Below are 12,264 nucleotides of genomic sequence, written 5' to 3'. Positions count from 1 at the left end.
ATAGGAGGTGGATATACTTTCGGATAAGGTCTACTTATTAAGAGATGCAATCTTTTTGGCTTGATTTTGTACGAAAAGGGGAATGAAGAATTGTGTTTAAGTTGATTTGGTTTTGCAAAAATTAGGTTCGCGCTTACTAAGTTTTTGTGAATGGAGGGATGAAAGTTAAGGTGCATGAGTCCGACAGGACTGCAAAAGCCTTTCATGAGTATGCTGCTCAGTTTTAATGGCATCGAACGAGAAGGGAGAACATATATAAATAGTAACATCAATTTTTGTAATTCATATACATTGACATCATTTATTATAGAAAAAGACAAAAATAGCACTAAATCAAGTTTATGTTCCCAAACTAGCACTCAAGGTCAAAAGTCACAAAAATAGCACTTAATGTTTTATCAAAAGTCACAAACTTAGGGTTTAAAGTTAAAGGGTGGGGTTTAGGATTTAGGATTTAGGGTTTAGGGTTTAGAGTTTAGGGTTTAGAGTTTAGATTTTAGGGTTTAGGGTTTAGGGTTTAGGGTTTAGAGTTTAGGGTTTAGGGTTTAGAGTTTAGGGTTTAGGGTTTATGGTTTAGGGTTTAGGGTTTAGAGTTGAGAAATGAGGTTTTGGGGATAAGATTTCAAATTTTGAAAAATAAAAAAATTAAAATTTTCAAATGATAAACTTAGAAAGGTGATATTTTGGTCATTTTAGTTTTTGAGTGCTATTTTTGTGATATAAACTTAGAAATGTGCTATTTTGGAGATTTGCCCTTTATTATAATTGATTATAACCGAACTATTAAAAATGATAGTATTAAAATATTTCATTCGGATAATTAACGCTTCCTGCTTCACACATCAGTCTACCGTTTCTCTCTTCCTCCGTAACCAGTTTCAAGCTTCTTCAGTGTATATTCTCTTTCTAACGTCGCTCAGTTAAACCTCAACCTCAACTCAAAACGTTTGGTGAGAAAGAAAAGATAGAAGTAAAATGGGTTGTCAAGTTGAAAAAAGTACCACCTGGAAGAAAAAGTTACAGTACCGCGTTTCATAATATCCAGCCTATTTATTTAAAAATGATATACATATGAGCACAGAAAAATTTAAACTTCAGCAAAAGTAGAGCATTTTAATTACTAACAAATATTAAAGTATGATTACTAAAAGACTTATATAAACATTTTTCCCTTTTCCAACTCTTCAACTGATACCATTTGACAAATATGAAATTAAATATGAATTTATATTATTCCAAACAGAACATAATAATCTTCGGAATAAATTGCTCTCATTTTACAAATATTTCATAAAAATTATTAATAGTAATATAATATTTCAAATCAAACACAAAATTGAAATAGCCCATATTTCTTAATATAAAAATTACTAATAGTAATACAATATTCAAATCAACACAAATTTAAGATATCCCATATTTCTTAATATAAAAATAATTAATAGTAATACAATATTCAATTCAACACAAATTTGAAATAGTCCATTTTCCGCGCGTAGCGCGGACGAAGTCTCTAGTGTTCTTAAGAATGTAGAAGACACTCAAAATAATCAAAGTTTGCAAATAAAAATATCACCTTAGGAAGCGAACAAAAACCACCAAGGTAGTATAACTCGCAAACCCCGCGTGTAACAATATATTGTGAGATGGAACTTAAAATTTTGTTGTTTTGTTTGATGACAAGACCGTCAAGGTGATATGAACATATTGCGGTGTATAAACAAGCATTGTATATGAGTCTTGTGACTTATGAAACGCATGTGATACATTCTCCTTAGTCCCACCTAAAGTATTCCTACTTGCATTAGAAACTATAAATAAAGATTGATATACTTTCTCCGGGAAAGCCCCTATCACGCTTAAGAATATGGTGAAAGACTGCTTACAGATTCCAAAAGAAAGGGGTATAGGCAAGTATTTGGGGCTGCCGGAACACTTTGGCCGGAAAAAACGAGACCTCTTTACGTCGATTGTGGAAAGGATAAAGACAAAGACTAGCAGTTGGTCGAACAAATATTTATCCACGGCTGGGAAGATGGTGATGCTGAAGAGTGTTCTCTCCCCCATTCCATCCCACACAATGACTTGCTTTAAGTTGCCCCGATCGCTCTGTAAACGCATTCAATCATCAGTTACCCGCTTCTGGTGGGATGGAAGAAGTGACAACATGAAAATGGCTTGGGTCTCCTGGGATAAGATGACAAGACCGAAACAACAGGGAGGCTTGGGTTTCCGAGACTTTGGGAGCTTCAATGACACTTTTCTAGCGAAGTTGAGTTGGCATCTCCATCACAACCCCTCGGGGCTTCTGTGCAGGGTCCTAACCGGGAAATACTGCAGAGACACACCTTTCTTACAGGTTGAACACAGAGCCGCGAAATCGCATAGGTAGAAAGGAATTCTAATTGGCAGGGACCTCATGATGAGCAACGCGGGCTGGGCGATTGGCAACGGTGAGAGCATCAACTTATGGAATGAACCCTGGCTTCAGCCTCTCCTCACAAACTCGCCCCCATGGGCCCAGCACCTGAGCAATACACCGAATGGACAGTTAAACACCTTATGCTGCCGAGTGGAACAGATTGGGACAGAGCTATCATCCAACGAGTACTACCACAGGAGGAAGAGAGAATCCTCAGCCTAAAGCCGAGCAAACTTGGAGCACCTGATAAACTTATCTGGCTCGGAACCAGCTCTGGTATTTACTCAACAAAGACGGGCTACATAAAGGCACTCGAGAGAAGCGAAGAAAATCGCCAAACGGCTACGACAGTGGAAGTGGACTGGATAAAAAACATTTGGAGACTACAAACTTCTCCAAAGATCAAGCTCTTTCTCTGGAAAATCTTTCAGGGGGCACTTCCAGTTGGAGATCCTCTAGCGTTAAGGAACATAGGCCATGCGCAAACGTGCCCAAGATGTGATACAATTGAATCTATCAACCACCTGTTCCTTCACTGCGAATTCGCACACAATGTATGGAAACTTGCACCTTGCTCTACTTGTGTTAATGCTAGAGGTTTGCTAGATTTAACCTCAGCTTGGGCGGGACTCTGCTCCCGTACGTGCCTCCCACCGGTGGGAATTGCTTCTGGACCTCTAGCACCTTGGATCCTATGGTCCTTATGGCTTGCTAGAAACAATCGAATCTTTAATAACAGAGATTCCACCCCGGAGGAAGTGATTACCAGAGCTATATCATCGGCGCAGGAATGGCTAAGAGAACAACAGGCCGAAACCACACCATCTACCAGGCCACCTACACAGCGTCCCCCTGATCCCACGAACGCTACCTTGCTCCACTCTGATGGGGCTTGGCGTGCAGACCTGCAACTAGCGGGACTGGGATGGACAATTGGAGAAGGAAACCAGATTGGGTCCTACATGGCACACTGCCATTTTGTTAACTCCTCACTGATAGCTGAGGGACTGGCGTTACGGGAAGCCCTCTCTTGCTGCATCACCAAGGGTATCCAGTGTGTACTATGCAAATCAGATTCTCTACAATTCATAAGAGCTATCAATGAAGAAGCGCCCAACTCAGAGATCTATGGCATTGTCTCTGATATCTTAAACTTAGTCTATGCTTTTGATTTTGTCTCTTTTGTTTGGACTCAGCGATCGGAAAACAAGGCTGCTGATGCTCTTGCAAAGCAAGCCTTGTTGAACGAAGCCCTTGTACCCACGAACCGTGTTCCCTAAGTTTCTAATGCAAGTTGTGTTAAAAAAAAAAAATTAATATACATACAAAGGAGATGTAGTACCAACATGTTTGTGAAAGAAAAGGCGGAAAAAAAAACGTGGACAAATGAGATGTAGATAAGTGTTGTCTAAAGCTATTGAAAAAATAAAGTGAATTTGCTTTTGAGTTTTCATAGGTTATGGAACACGAGATGTCCCTAACTATTCTTCTTTCCCATCAACATTCCTTCGCTTTTTCCAATCTCCGTTCCTTTTCTTGTTTGTTTGTTTATTTTAGTTCATATGTTTCTATCTTGTCACATACACACACGTACAAGTACAACGCCAAATTTTATCACGTGCGAAAGAATCCAAGGAATAGTTACTTGTGTTATTAATTCACTGCATAATGTTCAATTAGTGTTTATATTAACCCGTATAAAGCATTAAAACAGTTTGCAATGCATATCTCATGAGAAAGAAAACATTATTCTGATTTCTACCGAATTCTTAGTACTTAGGAGATGCATCATATCTTATCTATTGGTTTTTGATGCCATATGTTTCAAACTTTAGATAAACAATTCAAACAAAATTTCGTTTTATTCGTACTCTTTTGTCATATAGTTTCCCTGTTGTCTTTAAGAGTAAATACACTTCAAGTTAATTATTTTGTCCTTGTTCTCACAGACTCATAAAGTACACTTGTTCATATCTAATCCTTCAAGATGCCTCCTCTTTTTCACGTTATTTAATGAAAATTTCGTGTGTTCGAATCCATCTAATATATTTTATATATTTAATCGTTGTGTTACTTTAATGATATATTTAGCTACAAGCTCAAACAGATCTGAAACAAAACAAAAAATTATACCTTAGTCGAGTTGGTTTGTAAATCGAAATGCCAAGAACACCAAATAAGGCTCTTGAGTTTTCTTTTGATCAGTTGAGAATTTGGTTCGGTGAAATTGAGAAAGGATGTACTAAAAATAATCAATCATTCATAAGAAAACATATAGTTGAGCAACACAAAGCCTCTTGAAACATAAAGTGCGACTAGTTCCCTAGGGTTTCGTCACCGTGTCATCCCTCGCCGCCGTTCGCCGGCGTCTCCTCAGACGTCGGTTCCATCTCGCCGCCGATGCTCTGTCTCCGATGGGGAAGAGCAAATCGCCTAAGTCCAAATCGCCGCCGAAAGGAAGTAGATCTAAGAAAATTCCAAAACAGTCTCCGCCGCCTTCGACTCTAATCGCTGATGTGGATTCAAAAACTCTACCCTCTGCTACTAAATCAGTAGGCTCGCCTGAAAATTCAGTAGCCTCTCAGGGTCCCAGAGCCCCCGACATTTGTGAGGGTGCTCAGTTGGAAGGAAAAAATGTCCCCATGATCGCAAGTGAAGCAGATTCGGACACGACAGACATGAACGAAGCTACTACAAACCTAGTGGCTGCTGTAGACAGACATGACTCACATGTGATCGCTATCACCACGGCAGATCCGGTCCAGTCAAAGGAAGAAGTTGTTGTGTGTAAAACGGACACAACCACAGGACGGAACAACACTGTTCCTCAAGAAAAACCTGCACAAACTCAGGTAGCGGGCAAGTCGACTGATACTCCAGGCCAGAAGCAGGACACATATTGTTCCCATGTCAAGGGTAACACTAAAAAACTGAAGAAGACTGGAGAGGCTTTCACCTTACCATCAGGCGAGGTCTGTGTGAAGATACCAAACTCAGTCATTGAAAAGAACAAGAAATTATGGGACTGCTTTGTTTTAGGCCAATTCTACTCAAACCCACCTTCTTAAGGTACCATCCATAATATCGTGAATGGGATATGGAGCAAACAGTACAGAGATATTTCAGTCTCAAAGATGGAAGGTTTTGCCTATTTGTTCCGTATACCAAACACATCAACAAGGAACTGAGTTATAAACCAGAGACTGTGGCAGATTGAAGGTCAAACAATGTTTGTTACCAAATGGGAGCCAGAGGTCACACCTACCAAACCAGAGCTCACTGAAGCTCCGATATGGCTTGAACTGCGGCAGGTCCCCTTTCAGTTCTTCAACGAAGATGGCCTCGAGCAAATTGCGAGTCTCGTAGGTGACCCAAAATTCCTTCACCCTGCTACTGCAAATAAGATAAACCTCGAGGTGGCGAAAGTCTTCACTATTATTGACCCTAGAGAACCACTACCTGAAGCTGTAAATATTCAATTCGAAACGGGTGAAATCTGCAGGGTCCTCGTTTCTAGTTCCTGGATGCCTCCAATTTGCGGCCACTGCAAAGAAATTGGACATAGCTCCAGGCGGTGCAAGCTAGCACCTATTACCTGCATTCCCTGCAAGTCGTCTACGTATAGTCCTCATAACTGCCCTAAATCCAGAGCCACTGATGGTAAAGGACGCAAGACAAGGAGGGCCAAGCCGAAAGAGAAGAAGGGGGCTATTATTTCATTTGAAGCACCGGTGACAATTGAACAAGCAACTCAGTACACTCCGGGAATTGATTTTGGCTTGGTCACTGGGGAGTGTAGTAACTCCAACCACCTAAAGACTCTAGCACCAAATTTTGATGCAGGGGCTACAGGAGCTGTTAGTGAAGCCTCTACTGGTCTTGAACCGGACTCGTCGGAAATTGAATCTTCTGAAGAAGACGAGGAAGAAGGCGAGATCAGGGATCTTGATGATTTCCGTCTTGTACGTAAGAAACATTTCAGACATTTGAAGGATGTTAAGGGCAAGGGCCCCGAACATGCCTGATCATGTCGACACACCTTTTTTGCTGGAACGTCCGCGGATTCAATAAGTTCAGTCACCGCGGCAGTTTTAAAAAATGGTTCAAGGTTAATAAACCCATTTTCGAAGGGTTGTTAGAAACCCATGTTAAGCAGCCTAAGAGGCAGAAGTTTATAAATGAGTTGCTTCCTGGCTGGTTTTTTGAAGATAACTATATTTCTCGGATCTTAAGAAAATTTGGATTATGTGGCATCCTAGTGTCTCGGTTAAGATAACTCACAAGTCTCTCCTGTTGGTTACCTGCGAGGTCACTCTCCCTGGCTTTCCGGTATTTATTGTCTCTTTCGTCTATGCGTCCAACTACCATGAAGATAGAAAGGCTCTATGGGAATTAATGGCGAATCAAAGAGCCTCACAACATGTGGATGGTAAACCGTGGATTGTGCTATGGGACTTTAATCAAACCGTCTACCCACATGAGCACTCAACAAACCTCAAATCAGGAGTAGACAAGCGTACTAGAGCTTTCAGACAATGTATCCTTGATGCTGAGCTCTCAGACCTAAACTTCAGAAGAAATTCTTTTACTTGGTGGAACAAAAGCAAGACGCTCCCAATAGCCAAGAAGCTTAACTGAGCTTTAGTGAACGACGAATGGGGTCTATCCTTCCCCTCTGCTGTCGCTTCCTTTGGATTGCATGACTTCTCAGATCATGCTCCTATTTGTGTTCGCCTTGACACCCCATCTCCCGCTATAAAGAGACCGTTCAGGTTCTTTAACTTTCTACTGCAGAGCAGCGACTTCCTTCCTTTGATTGCAGTGAACTGGTTTTCTTTTAATGTGACGAGATCTGCTATGTTGAGAGTTTCAAAGAAGCTGAAACTACTAAAGAAGCCTATAAGAGATTTTAGCAGACAAAACTTCTCGGGTATTGAATTGAGAACCAGAGAAGCACATGAATCCCTTCTCCTAGCACAAGATCAAATGCTAGCAAGCCCCACCGTCGCTAACGCAGAGAAGGAACTCGAGTGTTGCCATAAATGGCAAATTCTCTCAAAAGCAGAGGAATCTTTCTTCATGCAGAGATCATTTGTTTCGTGGCTTGAGAATGAGGACTCAAACACTCCCTATTACCACCGTTTGGTTGCTTCCAGAAGATCTGCAAATCATATCCATTCCTTAATGGACGACTCAGGTGCTAAGATTGATAGTCAAGCTGGTATTGAAGATCATTGTGTTGGATATTTCTCTAACCTCTTAGGAGGTTCAGTATCGCAGACTCAGTTCTAGCAATCAGATCTCGACCTCTTATTTGGCTTCAGCTGCTCGACAGATGTTAAAAATGAATTCTGCAAGGAGTTCACCACTCTGAAAATCAAAGAGGATTTCTTCTCTTTGCCTAACAACAAGGCCAGCGGCCCTGATGGATACTCTTCGGAATTTTTTAAAGCGACTTGGAGCATAATAGGCCCGGAAGTTACTCAAGCGATATTGGAATTCTTCTCTTCAGAAAGTCTCTTGAAGCAATGGAACGCTACTACACTTGTGCTAATCCCCAAGATCACCAACGCTTCATCTGCATCAGACTTCAGACCTATATCATGTTTGAACACAGTTTATAAAGTGATTTCGAAGCTTGTAGCAAAAAGGCTTCAATCACTGCTCCCTCAGGTCATATCCCAGTCGCAATCTGCCTTCATGCCTGGTAGGCTCCTGGCCGAAAATGTGATGCTTGCTACAGAATTGGTTCAAGGCTACAACACAGCAGCCTCCACGCCTAGAGCCATGCTAAAAGTAGATCTCTGAAAAGCCTTTGACACCATCCGATGGGACTTCATTATAGGCACCTTGAAAGCGTTATCTATCCCGCCTAAGTTCATCAACTGGGTTCATCAATGCCTGTCGACTGCTACTTTCAGTGTTGCGGTAAATGGGAGCAACTTAGGTTTCTTTAAAATTTCTAACGGGATAAGGCAGGGCGACCGGATGTCTCCCTACCTCTTCGTCCTCACCATGGAAACATTCTCGAGGCTGCTGCTCTCCAGATTTGAATCAGGCCTTATTGGGTATCATCCAAAAACATCAGAGCTCAAGTTAACCCACTTGATGTTTGCTGACGACGTGATGTTATTTTTCGATGGAGCAAACAACTCCCTGCATGGAATTTCGGACTGTTTGGATAACTTTGGCAGCTGGTCGGGCCTGAAAATGAACAGAAGCAAGACAGAATTGTTCACTTCTGGCTTGGATGAAGATGAATCTAGAGCCATTGCGAGTTTTGGCTTTAAGGTTGGATCCCTTCCAATTAGATACCTTGGCCTTCCCTTGATGTGTCGTAAGTTGAGGATCTCAGACTATGAACCTCTCCTGCAGAAGCTGATAAACAAATTTAGGAGCTGGGCTATAAAAACCCTCAGTTTCGCAGAAAGATTGCTTTTTCTCAACACTGTGATAGCATGAACCATCAACTTCTGGATCTCAACTTACCCAAAGGATGTCTTAAAAGGATTGATTCGTTATGCTCTTGTTTCCTTTGGTCAAGCAATATAGGCAGCTTCAGGAGTTCTAAGATAGCCTGGAAAACATGTTGTCTTCCTAAAAGTGAGGGAGGTTTGGGCCTCAGAAACTTTACAGTTTGGAATTGGGCTCTGCTTCTTCGTTTCATATGGCTACTAGTATCAGGCAGTAAATCCCTTTGGGTCTCATGACACTCGCACTATCACCTAACAGGTACAAACATTTGGGCTATTGAAGACTCAACTCATTACTCTTGGACTTGGAAGCAGATTCTCAATCTCAGACATGAAGCTCTGAACTTCTGTAAAGCGGTTCTAAACTCACAGAAAAATCTGAGCTTCTGGTATGATGTTTGGACACCTTTTGGGCAGCTGCTGAGCTTCATTGGACCATCAGGCCCTCAGTCGTTGCGGGTTCCTCTCCTATCCACAGTCTCTGAAGCGTGTGACTCTATTGGTTGGAAAATTGCTTCTCCTCGCTCTCAGGAATCACTGGACTTGCAAGTGCATCTTACCACAATTGCTTTGCCACTGCCAAGCGACATTGATGATCACTACGAGTGGCATGTGGAAGGAAGCACGGCATTGGTGTATTCCTCAGCTCTCACATGGGAAGCCTTGAGACCTAAAGCTGAAAAGAAGCAATGGGAGGACAGTGTTTGGTTTAAAGGCTCAATCCCGAAGCACTCCTTTAATATGTGGGTGGCTAATGCGAACAGGCTGCCTACAAGGGTAAGGTTAACTTCTTGGGGAATGAATGTGCCTACTGCTTGTTGCTTATGCGCACTGGAACCTGAGACAAGGGACCATCTGCTCCTCGCTTGTCAATATAGCGTGGAGGTTTGGCGACATAGCCTACAACGGCTGAACCCACCTGCAGGACTCTTCTCGGACTGGAACGAGCTGCTCTCTTGGATTAGATCTTCTGCAGTATCGAGCCCCCCTACTCTTCAAAAGATAGCAGTCCAAGCAACCATATTTCTTCTTTGGAAACAGAGGAACAATGAGTATCACAACAACACAACCATTGTTCCTTCTGTCATTTCGAAGCAGATATACAGAAATGTGAGGAACATAATTATAGCCAGGAGGAAGAGGAAGAAATTCAGATCTCTCCTTGTTAGTTGGATAACTTGAAGCTGTGTGTTTTTCTTAACCGATTTTGTTCTATCTTGTTTTTTTTTCTTTTGCCTTGATAGAGTAACTTTAGATTTAACAGAACATCATTAATATGATATTAGCATTTTTAGAAAAAAAAATGTACTAAAAGAAAACACGTGGTTGGTGAAGACAATAAAAGGCCTTCGAATGTCGACAAAGGTACAAACCAATCCCCACACAGTCACAAAACCAAAAGCACAAAAAAGGAAGAGTTTCCAGCGGTGGACATTCAATCTTCTTTACTCTTCAAGTTCAAACTCGAGACAAAAAAATCAGCAACTCATTATATTAGATTAAAAAGATTAATCCATGGTACAAAAACACAAACCATTTACAAAACGCATATACAAACCCATTTAAATAGTTAACATCAAAAGAGGTAAACATGTTTATAAATACTAACTATCGCTAGTTGGACCTGAAAACATCAAAAACTATAAATCACAGATTTAAACAGTACATGGAACGTAAGCCATGAACATGTAACATTTTGGTCCCAGGATCTGGAGAGATATATCCATCTCTGCCCAAAACATATTACTCTAAATATTTACCGCAATTTAATTTAAATAAATATATAGTTCTTTTGTCATAATAACTCTAATCTTAGAAATAAAATATAGAGTGAATTAGGTAGAAATCCTAAAATAAGTGATAAATTAGCAAAATACCCAAGACAATAATTATTTGGGCTGAACAGTAAAGAAAAGAGAAACAAAATTATATTTCAGCCCCTCTGTTACTGAAGAAACAAGTTAGGATAGGAATGTGTATAAATAGGATCGTAAGAGGCTAATTAATAGGATTTTAAAAATATTTGGTTAAGATTTATCTTAGATTTTTTTTCTCCTCCCAATAACGTGAAACAGTGGAGTCCCAGGGAATTAATAAATCAAAGGTTGAGGAAGATTGACAAATTCGGCTGGAATTAGTGGTGAATCAGAGAAAAAAATCTTCATTTACATACAAATTATTGTGTATAAAAGGAGATAAACTAGGAGTTTAGTTCCTCCGTAGAGAGCAAGAGGGAGGGCAGATGTTGAATCTTTGAGCAGATGAAAGGCTTAGTATTCCTAGTACAATGTATTTTTCTTTTCGAAAATGTATGTATGCGGTGTTGTAGCATTTTGGATCAGTTACTGAAAAATTTAACTTGTTGATGTTAGGAGTTTTCAAAGCTCATAAGATAAATGCTGTAGTATAAATAATTGTCGAACCAGTTCTGAGGGATATCAAAGCACCGATAATGCAAGTACTTACTTAATCTAAGTACAACCGATGATTTAAAGAGGTTTTAAACTACTACTAATACTAGAAAGCAATTACAAAATGATACTTTCTTGACTAAGGGAAAATAGAACTCATAGGCATAGGGATTAGACCTTGTGTGATCAAGTATCGAACTAAAGATGGCAAATGATCAATCAAACTATCGACCTTAAGCCTAGACACAATTCTAAGTAAGCTCTATGTCTAGATGAATGCTCATTTGCTAACATATCTCAAACATCAAATGTTTTTTGTTGAATAATATGAAGGCAACCATTACTAACAAGTTTATTAGCTATCTTATCACCTTTAACAACAAATGTCTTTGGCAAAGTATACTAAAAGCCTAGGAGAGTTGTCTCAGGTATTTCATCAAACACCTTTTGGGTGGGAAATGCCTATTGATCAACTTTTGAGTGGCCAACTCAGAAGATGCATTATGAATACTCTACTAGCAAGGAACAAGAATGATCTACACTAAAACATCCTAGAACTAACCTAATCACCCTTGATCTCTCTAACCCATGAATTCAAAAAGTGATTACTCACTAATCTCCATGATTCCTCTTAAACCCATATTGGATTTCAGATTAATCATGTAGAGAAATAGACAAGAAATCAACAAGAACACAAGATCAAAGCAATGAAATATGAATCCAAAGAAGTTTTACAAGTTGTTCTTCTCCCAAAAAAAGAAATCTCCTCTCTGGTGGCTACAAAAGGTACTTAAAACATAAGTTTTGAAAAGTAAAAACGTGCATAATGAAATGACCAAAAGGCCCTTAGAAAACATGAGTTCGACAGGCAAATAGGCCCGGAGCGACCTCGGAGCGTCGCTCTGGCAAGTCGCTCCGGCCTTTGGGAGCGACCTCAGTGGGTCGCTCTGAGAGGTCG

General features: G+C 40.3%; 1 protein-coding gene across 1 annotated transcript; it reads left to right on the top strand.

The window, feature by feature from the left end:
• The first annotated feature begins 8,410 nt into the window (after window positions 1–8,410).
• Window positions 8,411–10,077, top strand: LOC125580881. The gene is made up of 2 exons (XM_048746136.1): window positions 8,411–8,759; window positions 9,155–10,077. The coding sequence occupies exons 1-2, from the start codon at window positions 8,411–8,413 to the stop codon at window positions 10,075–10,077; spliced, it is 1,272 nt and encodes a 423-aa protein (XP_048602093.1).
• Window positions 10,078–12,264: the final 2,187 nt, after the last annotated feature.

This window comes from Brassica napus, chromosome C1 (assembly GCF_020379485.1).
Source record: "Brassica napus cultivar Da-Ae chromosome C1, Da-Ae, whole genome shotgun sequence".
In the NCBI taxonomy this organism is placed as follows: domain Eukaryota; kingdom Viridiplantae; phylum Streptophyta; class Magnoliopsida; order Brassicales; family Brassicaceae; genus Brassica; species Brassica napus.
The sequence above is the reverse complement of the archived record's forward strand: the minus strand, read 5'-3'. Positions and strand labels throughout refer to the sequence as shown.